At 39.4% G+C, this 19923-nt stretch overlaps 1 protein-coding gene across 3 annotated transcripts in view; it reads right to left on the reverse strand.

Annotated features, from left to right (window-relative positions):
* Cntn1 (contactin 1) overlaps nucleotides 1-19923 on the reverse strand; it is a 367258-nt gene that overhangs the window by 42016 nt on the left and 305319 nt on the right. For all 3 annotated transcript variants that reach the window (XM_008835443.2, XM_008835444.3, XM_008835442.3), the window contains 4 exons: nucleotides 19544-19693; nucleotides 10032-10102; nucleotides 7370-7604; nucleotides 3510-3613 (listed from right to left, as the gene is read on the reverse strand). In XM_008835443.2, the coding sequence (XP_008833665.1) occupies nucleotides 3510-3613; nucleotides 7370-7604; nucleotides 10032-10102; nucleotides 19544-19693 (560 nt within the window). The remainder of the gene's footprint in view (nucleotides 1-3509; nucleotides 3614-7369; nucleotides 7605-10031; nucleotides 10103-19543; nucleotides 19694-19923) is intronic.

Here is a 19923-nt window from a genome sequence, read left to right on the forward strand (position 1 = left end):
TGTGATTATCGTCATCCTCATCTCTAAATGCCCAATGAAATAGAATAGAACAAAGTTCAAGTGTGGATTAATTACCTCCACATAATCCAAGGGTCAATCCCACATCTTCAGTTTTTTTAAAAAGTATTTTATTTAGGCCGGGCGTGGTGGTGCACGCCTTTAATCCTAGCACTCTGGAGGCAGAGGCAGGCAGATCTCTGTGAGTCAGAGGCCAGCCTGGTCTCCTTAGTGAATCCAGGACCCCTGGGGCTACAGGGAGACCTCGTCTTGAAAAGACCAAAAAAAATTGTTTTATTTATTATTTTTATTTTATGTGTGTGTGTATATTGCCTGCACGTAAGTGCACCCATGTTGTGCAGTGCCTGAGGAGGTCAGAAGAGGATGTTGCATCCCCTGGAACTGGCATTACAGACGGTTGTTAGCCTCCAAGTGGGTGCTGGGACTCAAACCCAGGTCCTCTGCAAGAGCAGCCAGTGCCCTTAACCACCGAGCCATCTCTCCAGCCCCACTTCCTCAATTTTATAAATGAGGAAGGTAAGAAAGTTCATACATGTTTTCTACAGATTTCCTAAGTGACAGATGTGGTACCTAAAGTCAACCTGCCTGGCAATATCCTCAAGACTTCATCTACAGTGATGCTATAGCATTAGAAATCTGTGAAACTAAGCTCTTTCAGAAAGCATGCTTTGCTCTTCAGATTACCTGTAGAAAATCTTATTTGCTAAGCACTACACTTTGCTCTTTATAAATCTTTAACTGAAATGTTTGAAAAGGGCTTAGATTCTGACTACTATCAGATGGTCAGCTCTGCATAGCCTTCTCCCTCTTGCTCCTTTTTCACTCTGCTGCTCGGAATATATACAGCCAAGAGTGCATAAAATTCTGTAGCGTGTTCTTAATAAAGTAAAAAAAACACATTTATTATCTTGACTCAATGAGATGGTTAAATTTTTGAGTTTTCATTTGTTAACTATAAATGACATAAAAGAGGAAAAATGGTGCACTTTAAAATTTGATTTTTTAAAATCATCAAATATCAGTGTATCCTCCCCCAAATCCTCTGGGTTGCTTACTACAGTGGTTTGTGACCTCTGTGGAGTCTTTCTTTACAGCCTGCTGTAATTTAATTTTGGGATAGAGTGTTGAGTCCTGGGTATTCTCAGCATCCCCTGTCTCCTCTGTCTCCGACTTTATTATCATCTAGCTGAAGCCTTGCAAGGATACGTAGAAATCGATCCAAGTCACAACCTGTGGTTCTAAAAAAGACTTCTTGAGTGTTTCTGCGAAAAGGCTCTGGTTCCTTTTGTGGCTAGAAGTCAGACACATGGCCTTGAGGGAACCGAAGTGCCGGCTCGTTTTGTGCCGCATTATTCTTGTCAGTACATGTGGTCAATCACGATTGCCAACTTGTCAGGAGTTAGAAACACCGTGGAAACAGATTTCTGGGCATGTCTGTGGGGAATTTTCTAGGTTATGTTCATTGAGGTGGGAAGGTGCACCCTAAATGTGGGCGGCAAGAGTGTGTAGTAAGGGAAAAGTAAATTGCTGCTCTCTGACTCAGTGCGACCTGCATGGCTGCCTCAAGGCCCCCCCTCCCCCCACTTCCCTGCTTCCTCGCCTTCCCCTCTGCTATGGACCAGACCCTCAAACTGTAACCCCAAAACAAACTCTCATTCTTAAAGATGCTGTTGTCAGGTGTTTGGTCTCAGTGAAGAAAAGGTTGACTATAGCATTCAACAAATATCTGGTAAGTGTCTACCAGGTGCCCAGAACCGCTCTTGCCTGTATGTATTGACACAATCTGTGAGAGAAACAGCTCAAGGAATGAATTGCTTATCTTGGCTCATGGTTTCAAAGGGTCCAGTCTATGTAGTCACTTAGAGAGGACTCAGCCTGTGCAGTCCCTTTGCCCCTGGAGTTTAGAACGTTAGGATGGCAGGAGGGTGTTCATGTCTCAGCTGACCAGGAAGGACACAGAGACAGAGATGAACGACGGTGAGAGACAGAGTGACAGAGAGGAGGTAGCCAGGAATATGACCCCAAGGATGACCCTCGGTGACCTACTTCCTTCAGCAAGACTCCACCTAAGTTTCCACACTCTTCCTTAGTAGCGCACCAGCCAGTCACCAAACATTTGAAACACAAGCTTACGTTTCATTTTCAATATGTACATAGATATTGAGAATAAAACAACATCCTGTGCTCACAGAACTAATATTCTGTGGACAGATTGGGAAACGAAGCAGACCAGCTTCAGTTCTAAATATTTCACTTGTCCACTCTGAACAGAATGAGAGGCACAGACACCAGGGGTGGTGGGTCTCTCAGTCAACCTGGAGTTCTCTGCTTTAGCTAGACTGGGGGGCCAGCAAATGCCACAGACTCTCTTGTCTTTACCTCCTTAGGAATGAGATTACAGACACGTGCTACAGCACCTGCCTTTTTATGTGGGTGATGGGGATCCAAACTCAGACCTTCATGCTTGCACAGCAAGTACTTCATCAACTGAGCCTTCTCCTGGGCCTTGCTGTGTCTTTTTAAAATAAATATAAGTTTTAATGTGCTTCACATCTTAAATAGATGCTAGAATAGCTTGTGATCCCAGCTCTAGGGAGGTAGAGGCAGACAGATCTCTGTGAGATGGAGGCCAGCTAGGTCTATATTGAAAGTTTCAGGCCAGCTGGGGACTACAGAGAGACCTTGTCTCAAAAAGACCAAAAAAATAAAATAAAATGAAATCCAGATTGTGCTGACACCATGTGACGGCCCAGCCACCTTCCTGGTGTCAGTTTTCTGATACACTTTGAATAAGAGCCACCCCTCACCCACCTATCAAACGTCCATCTGCCCTTTAAGACAGCAGTAAGGAAGTTTTCTTTAGGACAAGTTGATTGTTAACAATTTTCTGCTTGATAAGCTCATGAGCTATACAGGTAGTACACTTCTGATGATCTCCTCTAACTTTCATGAGGGGAACTACTACGGGAAGGAAGATACCACTTTAAAAATGCTCATAAAAGTTACAAAAATACTTTCCCAAATCTTGGGATTCACCAGGATTTTATGAGAATGGTTATCTGAAAAGATGGTGGCTATAGGCTGGGGGAGGAGGAGATCCTGGTGAACCATGAGCATTGCAGCCTTAGTTTTTATTTTAACCGAATTGTTGCTAGCACGTAAGTCTTTATATCTTTCCTAGATAAACCAGGGAGGAACCTCTGTCTTACCCAATTTTAACGAGAGATAATATTTGTACGTATTTATTGGGTATATCATTTTAAATGAACACATATGTAGCACGTGTAATGTTCAGGTCAGAGTAATCTCCATGTCACTCCTGACAATTCTTAGAGGTAACCAAACCCACCAAACAAACAAGAAGACACAGTGTTAGTTACCAAGTCAACCAATGGGACGCCAGACACTGCAAGCTGACCGCATTTGTAAAAGACATGCTTGTACAGTTATGAATGAATGGATTTAGTTTGAGGAACACAAATTGAACTCACCTGGTAGCTTTCCACAATTTTTTCTAAAACATGCTTCCAGTGCACAGATATCTCTGAAGATGATAAAACTTTGACACCAACTTCTGTGGGGGCCTCGCTGGGAGCTGAAATTTGATGAGAATGATACTTTTTCTGTTTTCTTAAAAATTTTTTTACCATGACCTCCCCCAACAGCCTCTGAAGTTCATGACCTCATCTTCTCTATTGTTGTTTTACACACACACACACACACACACACACACACACACAATCTACTGAGTCCATTTAGTGTTGCTTGTGCACACACGTAGTCTAGGACTGACCACTTGAGAGAATGTTACATTTGAGTAAGAAGTTCATATAAAGAAATTCAACTAAAGTTCTTTCCTATATGAATGAAATAGAACTATAATGTTTTAGAAGTAAGCTCAAAATTTTTATTATTTCTCCACCTTTATTGCTGCTACTTTACTTCATTGTTATTGGTGATGAGTCCACAAGAATATTCATGTGGATGAATGTCAGTGCACACTCACACAAATGCTCTCCACAAAACAGAAGAAGCTTCGTGGACATCAACAAAGTCTATAAGCAAATACGGTGTTTTCTTAGAAATTTCTCCCAACTGATATGTTTTCAAAAGTCTTTTGATATAAATTAAATTCATTATTTAACAGTTGTATTAACCAAAAAAGGGAAACTGATATTACAGAAAAATATTCATTAAAATAATTTTATCTTATTTGCTAATTGTATAAATTACCAATATATGAAAGCATTAATAAAGTTTCCCTCTATGTTCAAACTTCATTAAAAAGATTCAAGATCTTTGAAACGAGTTGTGACAGCTACTGTTTCTTGGGATCAGGGGAGCTTTTACACACCTAATCTTCCAACTGGGCATCAAATCAAGTATGTTTCAAAAGGCCTCTGTTCAGGAAAAAAAAAAAAACAAGCTAATTTACATGCCTGGTGAAATTTACAGAGAACCATGGGAGACCTTTGAGCAGGCTGATCAATTTTTATTGTCTTTCATTAAAAGGCCATAATCCTACTTAACGTTTTTAAAGAGTTTCTACACGTGAGCACTGTTACTTCTCCCTATCAAAGTAAACAAGCAGCACGGTGACTGACTTCTTACCCAGAGAAGAAAGAGTAACAACTTACACAAATTTCAGCATATGCAAGTTTTATGAGGCTCGTGAAATATTTATGAAAGAAATACTATCAAATACAAATGGTCATGACTAAACAGAAGAGAAGCCTGGTCTTTGACTATAAGCTAACTTTAGCATCAGATGAAGCAATAAAAAATTGATATTGAATAAAAAGATAACTTATAAAATACTTCTAACTTTCTCTCTGAGAGGGAGTCCTGTCACATCCCAGCTGGATGAACATAGGCAGAGGTATGAGGTGTAGCACTCGGGCTTTGCTTTTCCTGATTATAAATTTAAATTGTTTCTACTTCTTGGTCTCTAGACGGATCCAGCTGAGCTAAATTACTCAGATGCCTTCCTTTTAGATGTGTGTTTTAATGTAAACTTGTGTATGTGCAAAATTATGCTATACAACATATGTATGGTAAAATGGCATGATTGTTTTGAAAGTACAGATCATAAGATAATTTGAATATATTACATTTTTTAAAAAGGTGAAAACTAGTAAGTTTATGACTGAAGAATATATGTAAGAATTTCTGTTGATGTCTAAGGAGCAGCTCTATCTTCATTCTGAAGTAAAATGTTTCCAGGCTTGGTGATTCCAGCACTCTGAAGTCTGAGGCAGGAGGATTGCTGTGAGTCTGAGGCCAGGCTGATTTACATGGTGAATTCCAAGTCAGCTTGGGGTAAAGAGAGATACCTTGTCTCAAAAAACCCAAAACTGCAAGTTGGGTAAACCATTAGATTGGGTTTTGTTTTTCTCTAAGAGGACAGAAAAGAATTTTACAGCATTTTCATTTTTGAAGTGTTTCTCTGGCATACACCAAGAGAAACTTAGCTAAGAATAACAATGAAATCTCTCTTCGCTTTTCTAACTACCAAATATTAACACATTACATGAGAAAGGAGACATTGCAATACCGTACCTTTGTGTTTCTCTCTCTCTCTCTCTCTGGCATATGCATGCATATATGTGTGTGTATGTATGTGTATGTGTGTTAGTGCATGTGCACATGCATGTGTGTGTTGTGTGTGTGTGTGTGTGTGTGTGTGTGTGTGTGTGTGTAAAAGCCAGAGGTTGATGCCAGGTGTCTCCCGTCCACTATTTCTTTCTACCTTATGTTTTTGAGACATGGTCCCTTAAGCTAATTGATTAAGCAAAGCTTCTGCCCATCAAGCTCTTTCTTTGCTTCTCCAGCTTTGGGAAAATAGGCAGCATCTCCAATCCAGTCTTCGTAACCTGGGTGCTGAGGTGCTGGGGATCTGAATGCAGGTCCTCCAGCTTGCCAGGCAAGCACTTTCCCAGCTGAACCATCTCCCCATCCCCGTCTTATCCCTTTTGTTGGGTGTACACATGTGTGTGCAGGTACAGGCACACATGCATGCGTTTGCATGGTGAGACCAAAGGACCATCCTCAGGTGATTTCCTTAGTTGCTTCTCCACCTTATTTTTTGATACAGGATCTCTCGGTCAACCTGGAGCTCACTGTTTAGCTAGACTGGCTGGTCAGCAAATGCTGTAGATCCCTGTTGTTGTCACCTCCCCAGGAATGAGATTACAGACATGTGCTACAGTAGCTGCCTGTTTATGTGGGTGCTGGGGAGCCAAGCTCAGATCCTCATGCTTGCACAACAAGAACCTCACCCGTCTGAGGACTTATAGCTGGGCCATCTCCCAAGCTGCATCATCTAAAACACAAATATACGTGCTAATGAGCGTAGCAGTTTAAATAGGAAGTCACATAAATTAATGCAATTGTGTTCAATCTAAAACTGGGTGGCATTTGTATTTAAACATAGGGTCTTCAAGGAGTATGCTCGGCATATTGAAAATTTCCAGAAAAACAGTGCGAACCAGTGTCAGCATATCTGCCCCCCTGCCCAAATGGCCTGTGAGATGCTTTTCCTTTTAAAGAAAAATTTCAGTTGCCTTGTGAAATAGCTCAGCTGGAAAAAATCCTTGCCTTGTAAACATGAGAACCTGACTTTGATACCCAGATTCTATGTAAAAGAAATCTGAGTGTGAGGGTGCAGGCTTGTGATTCCAGAGTTGGGGAGGCAGAGACAGGCAGATCCCTGGGGCTCACTGCCCAGCCAATCTAGCTTATTTGATGAGTTCAGACCAGCGAGAAGCTCTTCACAATAAAATAAGGTGGATGGTGGCTGAAGAACAAACCTGAAGGCTGTTCCCTCTCCATGCACACGCACATGTGCACACACAGAAACACACATGCATGCCCCCCCACACGGACATGCAGACAGAAATTCCAATATTACACTATTATATTGCATAAATGCTGTGACTATACAAATTTTGAGTTAAAGTTTGAATTTTACAAATATGTATGTAGACAGAATTTTTAAGTAGTAGAGTTTATGAATACATAGACTCACTGATGTTAAATATGGAAAATTTGGATTACAAAATTATAATCAAGAGGCCAGAACTAGGGACCCTCAGCAAATTGTTCTAAGACTGGAAGATTTCCAAACTTCCAATGCCAGAACCTAAAGGATGAAAGGCTATTTTTTAACCATCACTCCTGTCACTTACATGGGGAGACTGACATTTTCAATTGGCTTATGACAATCCTTTCTTAGTAGACGTAGTAATATAAGATCTTAATGGACAAGCCCTGAAAGCAAACAAACTAGAAGCCTAGTTTGAATACGCCTTTTCTCGGTGATGGAAACTGGGCTTTCGTCTCGCTTACGTACCGTCTTGTGCTGAATTGATGACAGCTATGAGGCTGTACGGCCCATCTCCTTTGTTGTTGAATGCCTTAACTTTTACTTGGAAGGCGGTGGAAGGGCTCATGGTTTCATCTTTATGGACATAGCGACCTGTATCTGGATTAGTAACTGTAACTTTTTTCCATTCTTCTCCATCAAACGGTTTAAATGCCACTACGTAACCAAAATTGTTGCCGTAATGGTACTCTCTGGACAAAGGCTGAACAGAAATGAATTAAATAATTAGTAAGAGGTTTAGTGACAGTTAGCAGGGAAGACTCTTATGAGATTACAGTTATACCAGGAAGAATTCTCTTGGTGAAAATATACCTAGTTCATAAACTAGTGCTAGTTGAACATGAGGAGCACAAACATGTTCAACTGTGCAATGTCGCTGTTCTCCCAAGTGGTATCCATGCTGCTCCTTGAACACCTGGGCTCCTCCTGCCTCCACCCACCCCCTTTCAATCCCCCTTTCATCCCTCACTCTGGGGGTATAAACTTCCTCCCAGATAGTGTTTCCTCAGTCCTCAGAATCTTACCTTTTCTAGACTTTGCAGTACCCCATATGCCACTCCTGCGTCCCTGCTTTCCTTTAAACCTCTCATGCCTGAACGCTACACACTTAACTTCTTTATCTTTTGCATTGTCAGCCTCAACCCCTGTAAATTAAGTTGTGCAAAGCCAGAAGTTTGATAATTTTCCTTTTTATCCTTAGCACCTAGAGCAGGGATGAAGTTGTACATATTTAACAACTTCAGAACTGAGAGGCAATGGTAAGAGAGCTATGCGAAACCCTAGACTATCTAGGTTGCCATCAGAGAGAGAATTCTCAGAGGACTAGAGCGAAGGTTCCAGGAAGGAGGGGGTAACGCCCTTCTTCTGTGCAGGAGACAGGCTCTGGGAACCTGCCGAGTGAGGCTTGATTTTCTGTAACGTTCTCATTTTTTTTTCTGAAGACCTATGTCCCTTACAAATAAGGAGGTTGACAGTTTTGAGGTCACACTAGTTCTAACACTTGCCATGAAGCATTTTGAAGCCATTAAGATAAAGACTTAAATTACACATTGACTTTTTTCAACTGAAAATGAAAGTAGAGATGTCTCAGGGTAATTATCTTGAACTAAATATAACATAGTTGCTTGGATAAGCTTTAAAAGGAGGATGTTCAGACATACTAAAGTCAAAGATAAAGGCTGCACCTGGATGTGTAGTTCGGTACCCCAACAGGTGGTATTGGGATTGTCCAAAATGGGGCTCACATGGCTAGATAATGTAGCTTAGTACTTCCACAGAAATTTAAACTTTTTTTTCTTATTGAAGTTTCCCCACCTCAGACAATGGAGCTTAGAACACAACAGAATCAGCTGTGGGCTCAGAAAATTGATTCTCAGGTCCTTTCTCTAGAAACCTGATTCCAAATGTTTGGAGTATTTTTAACTTAGAATTTCTTAGGAGGCCCATTTCACTGTAAAACAGATGGCCAAAAAGTTTATGGAAGTCGTATCATATGGAGAATAGTAATGTGTGCTTTAATTTTTATAATATTTGAATTTTTGGATACCATATTGACTATAAAACTTAGGAATACCTATATGCAGGCAATACACACATACACATAAAATAAAAATAGTAAATATTTTTCTTTTTTTTTTTTTATCATTTAGACGGGTTTTTTTTTTGGGGGGGTTTTTTTTGAGGCAGGGCCTCCCTGTAGCCTCAGCTGGCCTGGAACTCGCTATGTAGACCAGGCTGGCCTCTAACTAACAGAAATCTGCATACCTCTGCCTCCTGAGTGCTGGGACTAAAGGTGTTGTCACCATGTCCAGCTCTGAAGAACTGATTTAAATGGCTACACTGCACAGGTGAAGTCAAATTTCATTGAATATCTACTTTTGGATATTATTATTAATACTTATCAATTTGATTCATGAAAAGAAGACTGTCAATCTCTCATAGTTCTCAGCATCCTTTGGAACCTATGCGGCACCCCTCGACTAACCTTAGTGGTTAAATACTAAAAATATGGAATGTGATGTATCTATGCAAAACATGTCCACATACACGCCATAAGTCTGACTTAGATGATTTGTAGCTGTCATGCTTTCTCCTTCCCCTGACTCTGCCACTTTGAAAATCTAGAGTCTGGTATCTAATTCTTCTTTGGGTCATGAAAACTGAATAAAATGTCTGAATGCCCTGGTGTCAGGTCCTTTGCATGACTTCTAAGGTGCTCAAGATCCATTACAGTAGTGACTGAACAAGCCGGCATCCAATTTAAAACTGAATTTGATGTCAACTTTGGGAACCAAACCTTCTAAGTATAAGATGTTCAGGGAAATTTTTATAAATTGTTCTTGGGTTAGCAGATCAAAATGGGTTCACAATACCTCTGGAACCAGGTAGCTGAGTGTTTAGTCTTCTAGGCTAACAGATCTGTGCCCAGCCAGAGCAACTGTTTTGTGTAGGAACTGTTCACTAAGCCTAGTAAGGCAATGAAATCTCATGTGTGTTTAAGGAAAAGAAGTAATTATTCTTATACACAGATTGAGTATTCATTTTTTATTTTCAACTTCTTTTAGGAAACAAAATGGGTTTGCAATTAAAAGCAGATAGAGGCCCTTCCCTGAGGTTTATGAATACTTACGGCCCATGTTATCGTCAGCTCCCGGTTGCTTCCTCCTCCGCCTCCTACATCCGAGGGAGCCACATTTGGTGCTGAAACGGAGAAAAAAATAAATATGTTTTTTGCCAATGAAATTCTTCTTGACCACAGAAAGCATGCATTTTTGATTCACTAAGCAAAGCAAGCCGCAGCAAGATCGTTCACCACACTCAGGAGCTGTGTGACGTACTTTTCCGCCAGCATAGCAATGCATCTGGAGGCCCTAGGAACCATCCCGTTTCCCTCCGCAGAGGACAGTGAACCGATTTCACTCTGCCATGCTTTTCGTTTTCCAGTGTCATTTAATGATTTTGAAAGAGTTTACAATTTCTGTTAGAAAAGATGTCTCAGCTCTGAGGCTTGGTCCCTGTTCACGTCCAGTTGTGCCGTTGCTGCGTCCGTTTTCTGCTTCACCATGTAAGTGAATGCTGAAATACCACACAGCTGCACCAACTGCCAATGTTCGCACACAAAAATATGAGAAATCTAATAAATGTAACATTGTACTGCCCAAATCCACTGTCCGCTCTGCAATTCTGCCCCAGCTGAGGCCCCAGCTCTTTTTCCCCGACTCCCCGACCCACCCACTTCAGTTTCCTTTGAAGAACTGTCCTGTAGTGTGCTTTCCTCTAATCCCTAAGCCACCACGCCTTCCCCGGACCGAAGTCTACTGAACTGACATACAGCTGTTTTGTACTTGACCCCATCATCACTTTTCAAAAAGTCACAATTTGTTTCTACTTCACGTCCCAGAAATTGCTCTTTGAAAAACCACATTGCTTTCAACTACCCCATCAACTGTCCAATCCAGTGCCTTTTTATTTTTCTCTCTCCTTAAAAGCCCTTGGGGGCAGGCACTGTGTCTTGTTGGGTACGTGGACTTCATCTGTAACTGAAGATGCGCCTTGCCTGTCCCTGCACTGCAGGTCCGTGTTCTATGGGAGACATGTGCTTTCCCACACAAAGGTGTCGGCCCTGTGAGGGATACCATCCCAAATCTGTTAACACTTCAAGGAGATGCAATGCCAGTTCTTGGAGTTCCCAATGTGCTTTCTAGCAGAACCCAGCCACACCCAGCTCAGAGTGCTCCTAGCAAGGTGACACTGAGCTGAAGAATACGACAAAGGACTGGAAATCAAAGAAGAGCACTCTGAAACTTCTTAGGTCAGCCATGTAAATTTCTTGGTGAAACACATACAGTAGCTGCCCAGAAACAAAAACACACACCTCACCTTATCTGCAAAACTGTATGATCTCCTTTCCCCTCATAGAGATTACCATATGGCTAGAGAGAGTTCACTGTGGGTATACAAGGTTGTTGAAAGATAAGTAATAGTTCTTTGGTTAAATAACTGTAAACTCTTGTTAAAAATATTTTATTATTATCATTTTTTTGTGCCTGCATGTATGTAAGTGCACTCATATCATGCAATGCCCTCAGAGGTCAGAAGAAGGAGTTGGATCCCCTGGAACTGGAGTTACAGAGAGTTGTTTGTGGCCATGTGGGTGCTAAGAATTGAACACGGGTCCCCTGCAAAAGCAGCCAGTGCTCTTAACCATGGTACCATCTCTCCAGACCCTTAAAATAACTGTAAACTCTTTTAAGCCCATAAACTTATATTCTAAGATTAGATCTCTATGTACCATAGAAAAGTGACAAAAAAAACATATTATCCTAAAATCAGTGAATAAATCAAATGTTGTTTAGTTCTAAGAATAACTGTAATGCTCATAGGCAGTCAAAATAATTTTAAAATAACCTATTATATGACAATTTTTGAATAAAATATTGCTACCTTTAGGGAAATATAGATTTGCCAAGTCATTTCTTTACAATGCTTTTCATTATAACCATTTTAACCTTTCTATTTACAACAGAGCTCATAGAGAGTGCATCTTCACAAAGTAAACACTTTATACTTTATGATGCTTCAAATAAGAATTTCAAGACTGATTCACTTTTCAAAGATTGCTTATTCGGCTCACGTTGCTAAAACAAGACAATAAAATCAGCATGGAAGGCAACAGTCTTTTAATACAATATTTTGCTCTCTTGCCTAGATTACTGACTTTTCCCACTTCAACAGGTTAGAGGAAACTTTCCGTAGAAGGAGCTGATGTATGCAGCTCGAGTCTGAGAACTGTGTAGTTAGCTGTCTGTGCACAGCCCTGCTCGAGCCAGAGGACTTCCCACGGAAGTAAATCACCCGAGCACAAGCAGGTGTCTGAACTTCAGGCTCCAGGCACTTAACAGGGAACAAACCAGGCATTCTTTCGGCAATAAATCATCCAAACAAACTAATGTTTTAAAAATAATAAATTACTAATGATGAATAAACAATATTTATAATTTTAATGTGAAAGGTTAAAAGCAGTGATATGTTTTAAATCATCCTTTGCCATCATTTCAGATAAACAGTGATCTCCTTATCATGTGTACAAGAAGGCCTGTGTTTTTCAGCTTATAGATCCAAAAAACTTCAGAAAATCAAGTCAATATCATGATCATTGTTTCCTGTGAAGAGAAACTATTATTTCCAATTTTCCTTTTGTATTTGAATTCTTAATTTGCAGTAAGCATTTTTTTGGGGCTTTAAGATTATATATAACAAGATACAAATTAGCATGGAGCAAGTCCTAAAACATGAAAACCATATAGTATCTAAAGACTGTCCTTTGCTACAAAATATGTTGACAAGTTATTTATTGTTAATTGGGACTTCAGCATGCATGGACATTGTTTTTTCAGTGTATACTTTTATTGATTATTTTTGTGGGCCTCACACAATGCATTATTATATTTAGATGTCCCTTATTAGCACCTCCCCCCATAGATGCCCACAGGATTTCACACAGTTTGTCATATATGTTAAGGCCTATTGAGTCAAATTATGTACCCAGATGTTCCTTTGTGAGAGTTCCTCCACTGAAGCCTGTTCAGCCTGTAAGTGTCACTCCCTTAAAGAAGATAACTCTCCCCCACCCAGCAGTGATCACCTGCCAATAGTTCCTTGGCTAATATTGGGGCCTGCTGCCCATTTCCTCCGTTCTAAGTTGGTTTTTATCTGATTGAGCTTGTATCAGTCTTGTGCATGTTGGCCACTTTAAGTAAAAAAGTTATACATCCATGCAACTTTCTCTTATGCAAAAAAAAGTTTTTATGATTTAAAACCTAAATGTAAGCATTTCAAAATGATTGCATAAATAATGTTCCAGTTTATGAAATCAAAGATTCAAGTGTAACATCTTATTTTTACATATAGATTCTTCTAAAGCATTTAAACATATAATTCTGAGGAGTTATTAATATAATTAAATGGACTGTATTGTGTTTGTATATTAAAAATAGATTAGTCCTTGCTTGGCAGTGAAGCACACTGTCAACATTTCTGGTGTGGCTCCCATTATAAATGGATGTTTTTCCAACTAGAGGGGAAAAATCATGAAATCTGAGTCATCTCATCCAGCAAATATTGCAGGTTTGTTTACTGTTCTCAAGTTTTCGTTCAAACTCTGTCAGTCAGTGGACTCATGATTTAAGAATAAGTCAGGCAGGACATTTGGTCTGGCTTAAAAGATTGCTGTAAACAGAAACCATAACACACAACAAAAATCCTTCTGAAGAACCCAAACCAATCATGTGTTACTTATTTAAAACAAGTGAAAGAACTGTGGCTTGCTAGTTGCCTTCATCCACACGTGAAAAACAAATATATCACTCCAAAACAAAATGTATCTGGCAATAGATTCTTCCAGAGCAAAGTATGACAGTCTCACTGTTGTTTAATCTTTCATTGTCTTTTTATCCATTAACTTCCAGTTATCAGAACTCTGTACTTTCCTTGTATCCCTTTTTTGTGTACATACAGTTCTGAGAACCAGCTGCATTAGTGTTAGGTTAAACACTAAAGATAACAATGTTAGGGGCTGGAGAGACGGCTCAGCGGTTATGAACCCTGGTTGTTCTTGCAGGAGACCCAGGTTCAAATCCCAGCACCCACATGGCAGCCAACAACTGTCTGTAACTCCAGTTCCAGGGGATCCAACAGCCTCTTCCGACCTCCATGGGCACTGCACAACATGGGTGCACTTACCTACATGGAAGCAATACACACATACACATAAAATAAAACTAATAAATAAATTAGAAAAAAAGTGAGCACAATCTATGTCCAGTCCTGCAAAGGTTCTTTATAGCATTATAAATTAAATACATGCAACTAATTTTAATTTTAATACGTACAACTAAGTTTTACTAATTTTCGATCTCTAATTATTAAAGTTTGCTGAATGAATTGGCGTCTACTAATAATAGATCCATCTAGATAGACTCAGAAATTGCTTTTGCATGACATACCTAAATTGGACACACAATAAAGTATATCATCTCTTAAGGAAGACAAATAAATTTATTTTTTAATATTTTTAATTTTAAAAATTTTTTAAATATTTTCATTTTATGAGTGCATTGCCTGCATATAGGTAGGTGGCCTCATGCTGTGCTCTTTTTAAATATTTTGCATTTATTACGTTTTTATGTGTATGAGTGTTTTGCCTACATGTATGTAAGTGCACCCACATCATGTAATACCCCCAGAAGAGGGCATCAGATTCCCCTTGAACTGGAATCATGAATGGTTGTTAGCTGCCATGTGGGTGCTGGAAACTGAATCTGGGTCCTCTGCAAGAGCTCAGCTAATGCTCTTAACTGCTGAGTTGTCTCTCCAGACTGAAAGGTAAGTATTTGTCAAAAGAAGTTTAATTAACTTGCTCATTTTCCACCATTCATGTACAGAGAAGTTGGCAACTTTAATTCAGGTCTTATAAGAATGACTTTTACAATATGGACGTACTCTGGACAAATAACTTTTACCCAACCTTGCAAACATAAACAAGCTCTCTGAGCCATGTACTCCTCTTGTGACCTGGGCATATAACCTTAAACCATCAAGATCCCTCCTCGTTCTCCACCCGAGAGTGTAATAATATATGTATACATAGTTTATATAGCAAAGCTTCAAAGCCTTGAAAATACTGCTTTTTGTCACTGCAAAAAATAAGAGAACTTGACAACCATGTTTGTAGTTGTGTGTTTCTAGGTGTAGGAATCAAAGGGAAATTTTCTTCTCTGACTTCTGCTTCACCATTTCATGCTGGAGATACTGTTTCAATGAAAGAATGTGTAAAATCCCTGTTCACGAGCACAGTTTCGGGAGAATTCTGACAGGATGGTTTCTCAGCAGTGTGAGTCCACTCCTGGCCTAAAAAATGGATGCTCGATTTGGGCTGCTCTTTATTAAGGCATAATTGTAATGAGTATAAACGTCTCAAGGTCTCCTAAGGGTTTAAAAATCCTTTGTGTTTGCTTTTAACTTTAGGTTTCATTCTATCATTAACAGCAGCTAATTTTTACATACCATGGTATGTTAATGATATAATTCAGTGCCTATAAAATTCATTTTGAAAACTGAAAACAAAAGTGAACCAGAACTACAAGAACAGAATTACATGTAAAAGTTAAGGTGATACACAAAACATGATATTGTTGATTGTGGTTTTGTCATTTCTCCTCCTAAAACTGATTTGAACCTGCAAATAAAAAACAAATTTGTGCAAATCAACCCAAGTGAAGCACTTCTGGACCCCACTGATTTATCAAAAGCACCTGCAGAGCCATGGCCATGTGCCCCATGATGGCACATGGCAAATGGTGCTTTTGTTATCGCTTGCAGCCAAAATTGTGACTTACCATGAACTACAAGCATGCCTTCTACTTCTGAATTTTGGAGCATCCATGTTATAATAGACAACTGAATCCTCAGACTACACTCAGATGTGCTACAAGGTCTGCACAGTAAGAAGCTGAACAGACAACAGCAGGTCCAGCTTTGGATGGAGTTCCCTCTTTCCACCACATAATAAGTCAGAGAATCATCCTTTCATCAAAAGGGAGATAGCCTTTACCCCACATGATGCATGCTGGCATCTTACAGAGAGGTTTAATAATGGTACACAGCAAGACAAACATCCCCATTTAGAAAGTATCTTTTGTGGGGCTGGAGAGATGGCTCAGTGGTTAAGAGCACTGGCTGCTCTTGCAGAGGACCTGGGTTCAATTCCCAGCACCCACATGACAGCTAACAGCTGTCCATATCTCCAGTTCCATGGGATCTGATGCCTTCTTCTGACCTCTGTGGACATTGCATGACACGGGTGTACTTACACACATGTAGGCAATACACTCATATACATAAAATAAAAATAAAATATTTAAAAATAAGAAAGTATATTTTTGTAAGAATGAAAAATATCAATGTCTAATTTTATCTATATTCACTTTTTTACAAAGCATTTTAAATGCTTTATAAAACCCAACACAAAACCAACACAGGGAGATCTATTGATTTTATCAAATTAAATATATTGAATGATTCCTTTAAGAAAATTAAAATTTACATGAAATTATTATAACCTTTTTATCTCAATAAATGAAATGATCAGTAACAAAGTTGACAGGTCCACATTTTTATAAGTATATTTAATTTCAAGACAAGGATGAGTAGCATCACGACTTTTACAGAGCAAATATCATGTATCAGGACTTGAATCTGAGCTTTGCCTCCCACTGCCCAGGAAGTTCAACTTCCTCATCTGTAAATTTTGGAATGACAACACTGGGTAAGGTACCAAGCCTACAATCACAGCATTCCAAAAGCTGAGGCACCAGGTGCTGGGCATGGTGGTGCACACTTTAATCCCAGCACTCAGGAGGCAGAGGCAGGAGGATCTCTGTGAGATCAAGGCCAGCCTGGTCTACATAGTGAGCTCCAGGCAAGTTGGGGCTACAGCTGTCTAAAAAGAAAGAGAGAGAAAAAAAATAGCCATGTCTCAGGAAATATTAACAGCCACAGGGTTAATTTCATAAAGTCCTGGGAATAAAGGAAGCTGTACAATTAGAGAGCCAGCACTGTGTCTGAGAACACACAGGGAGCACGTGAACTGCGGTGTCCATGAAAACCAGCCAGTGAAAGATCCTGAAATAGATTCTGATGATAGATGAATGAGTGATAGGCTATATTTTTCTGCAGCCTAAATAACTGAAGCATCACAATCATTGTTGGACAGCACCTTATAGTGAGAATAATACAGTTATCACTTCACGGCTGTATTTGTCGCTGGGCTCTGATGGCATTAAGAGGAAGTTATTTTCTAAGCATACCAGAGATGGAATTCATTCCTTAATAAAATATCATTTGACTAAAAATAATTGAGGTAAGACTTTTTAAAAGTGTTGCCCAAAAGAAATTTGTTAAAAGAACAGCCACTTCACAGCTTCCGTTTCATGTGCCCTGCAATCGTTTTCTCCAGCAAGCAGGGATAAGGTACAGAGACTGAAAATTCCTCGGCATCACACAAGCTGCTGGTGTCAGTTAAGCACATTGCTTCAAGACACAGTACTAGATATTCATTATTTTTATAGGCTCCAATAGGAAATAATCAGATTGAAGTCTTCTGAGATACTTAGAAAACATCTCATCACTGCTACTATGAGATTTAAAAACTACCTAAGATCGAGATACTGGGTCTTTATTCTTAGAAAACATCTCATCACTGCTACTATGAGATTTAAAAACTACCTAAGATAGTCACAAAATTCCTAAGAAAGAGGGAGGTCCATTTGGATTATGAACGCCAAAAAAAATACCTTCTTCCATTCTGTGAATAACATTTGCTTGAAAAAATGGGCACTTAGATAAGACACAGTTCATATTGCATCAATCAAGTGATCACAGAGCATTAATCAGAATCAATGAGATTAAAAGGTCTACATTTGAGATAGGCATGTTATAATGCTATCTCTGAAATATTTACTTAGTAACTTGGGGTTTTCCTGAAATTTTATTCTGAAAACGAATGCTTGTTAAAACAAATAAAATACATGATCTCTTGGTGTGAAGTTGTGTGGTCAAAACCACCAGTCAAGTCATGCACTGTTTATTTATCTTCGTTTTTCAAGAAGGGTAATTTTGTTCAGTCTAGCACACAGAAGCCATCTGAGATAACAGAAAACCAAACAAACCAGGACTCTGGTTATGTGGCATTTGTGTTTTAAACTGCTTCTGCTTTGATTACCTCGTCCTCCTAATGATATTTCTGTGGGGTAAAGAAAAGGGAACACTTCAGGCTATTTTGTAGGTGGATATACTAAAAGTAATTCAGGCCACATCTCACTGTCCAGTTAAAGAAGAATTTCAAGAATTTCAAGAATTTCAGTCATAACAGGCAGGTGGGTGGGTGTTCAGACTCCTGACCAAGCAACTTCTGTTAAGAGAGAACCCACAGTATGGGAAGATGGATCAGACACATTTGGATTTGAACTTTGGAACTGAGAAATCAGGTTTAGATCAACTGTCTCTGAGTCTCTTGCCCATTAACAAGCATTGGTACAGCACCTCAAAACAAATCAGTTATATTAATGATACTTTTGTTTTTTATTTCATAATCTTCAAGTTTATCTGCAGGAAACAACACAGGAGCCTATGAGAGATACTTTACTGATGGCAGTCCCTGCGAATTACTTGGTTTTAAAACCTAAAAGACATTAAGATGTAGTTCTGTTTGGAAATCGGGACAAGGAGCCAGGGTAGGTGCCAACACAGGGATGAATGGTAGGAAGGAGCTCACAGCAGAATTTCAGCAACAGGCAATCTGTTTAGAATCTTCTCCCCCACATAAAACCTTTGGCAAAAAAGTTAAAATAAATGAACTTAGGGAATCTACATAATTGTTTTCAATAGACAGGAAATAATAAAAAGAATGACATATTCCAATCAGAGTGACATTTCATCTTGGAAACATGGGGAAAAGGACAAAAAGAGAGAGTGGAGGTTAGAGGAAGGCTATTTAAATGGAGGTGGCATTTTGCATAAAAACGTAAGCCTGAATTGGTTGACGTTATGAGAATGCATTCTACCTATTTCTTGTTTATTCCATAACTCCCCAAATGGACTCTTGACCCCCTCACCCCCATGGCCTGCTGGCCCTTCACCCCCGCTGCATACCCCACTCGTGGGGATTCAGCTATAAATGTCTTTGTGAGGCGCACAAATGGTGGCTCTTCTAAATCACTGAACCTGTTTAATACAGGGTCTTTCTGGTTAAGATACACGATTTACTGAAAGAGTATATAGTATACAAGAGTTATTATAAATATAAACTTTATTGGAATAGTCTTTGGTAGGATGTGAACTGGTTTGCACTTACTTCTTCCCAAACATTAATTATACAAAATACCAATAAATCTACTATGTCTTTTTTTGTTTTGACTGTATTGACATTATATACATATATATGTATGTTAGATAGCTGTATTTGTGTCTATATACATCCACACATAAACTTTTAGATGAATTACTTCAGGAAGTATTTCCAAATGCATTAAAGTGGTATTGTAATTCTAACATTTTAAAATTGAAAAAGCCTGGCCCACATACCAGCGCCATCTGTTCTGATTCTGTTGGAAGGTAAACTGGGCTCTCCTGTACCCAGCGTGTTGGTTGCCACCACTCGGAATTCATATTCCATCCATGGAATCAGATCCACTGCCTTTGCTGACTCCATATTCCCTTCAATGATTGGGGGATCTAAATAAAATAAAGACACAGTATGGTTATTGGTTGACCAACTCCTTGCTTTCATTTGACCCTTTTAGAGAGATGGCACATGTAAACTGGGTTGAAAAATAAACAGTTAAATGGCAGAATGTTAGGTTGAAGGGACTGAGAGATGAAGGCATGAATAGCAATCCTCAAAGAGTGAAATATATACATGTGTGAGAGAGAGAGAGAGAGAGAGAGAGAGAGAGAGAGAGAGG

The sequence above is a fragment of the Nannospalax galili genome, unplaced genomic scaffold, assembly GCF_000622305.1.
Source record: "Nannospalax galili isolate Female #2095 unplaced genomic scaffold, S.galili_v1.0 scaffold357, whole genome shotgun sequence".
Lineage (NCBI taxonomy): Eukaryota > Metazoa > Chordata > Mammalia > Rodentia > Spalacidae > Nannospalax > Nannospalax galili.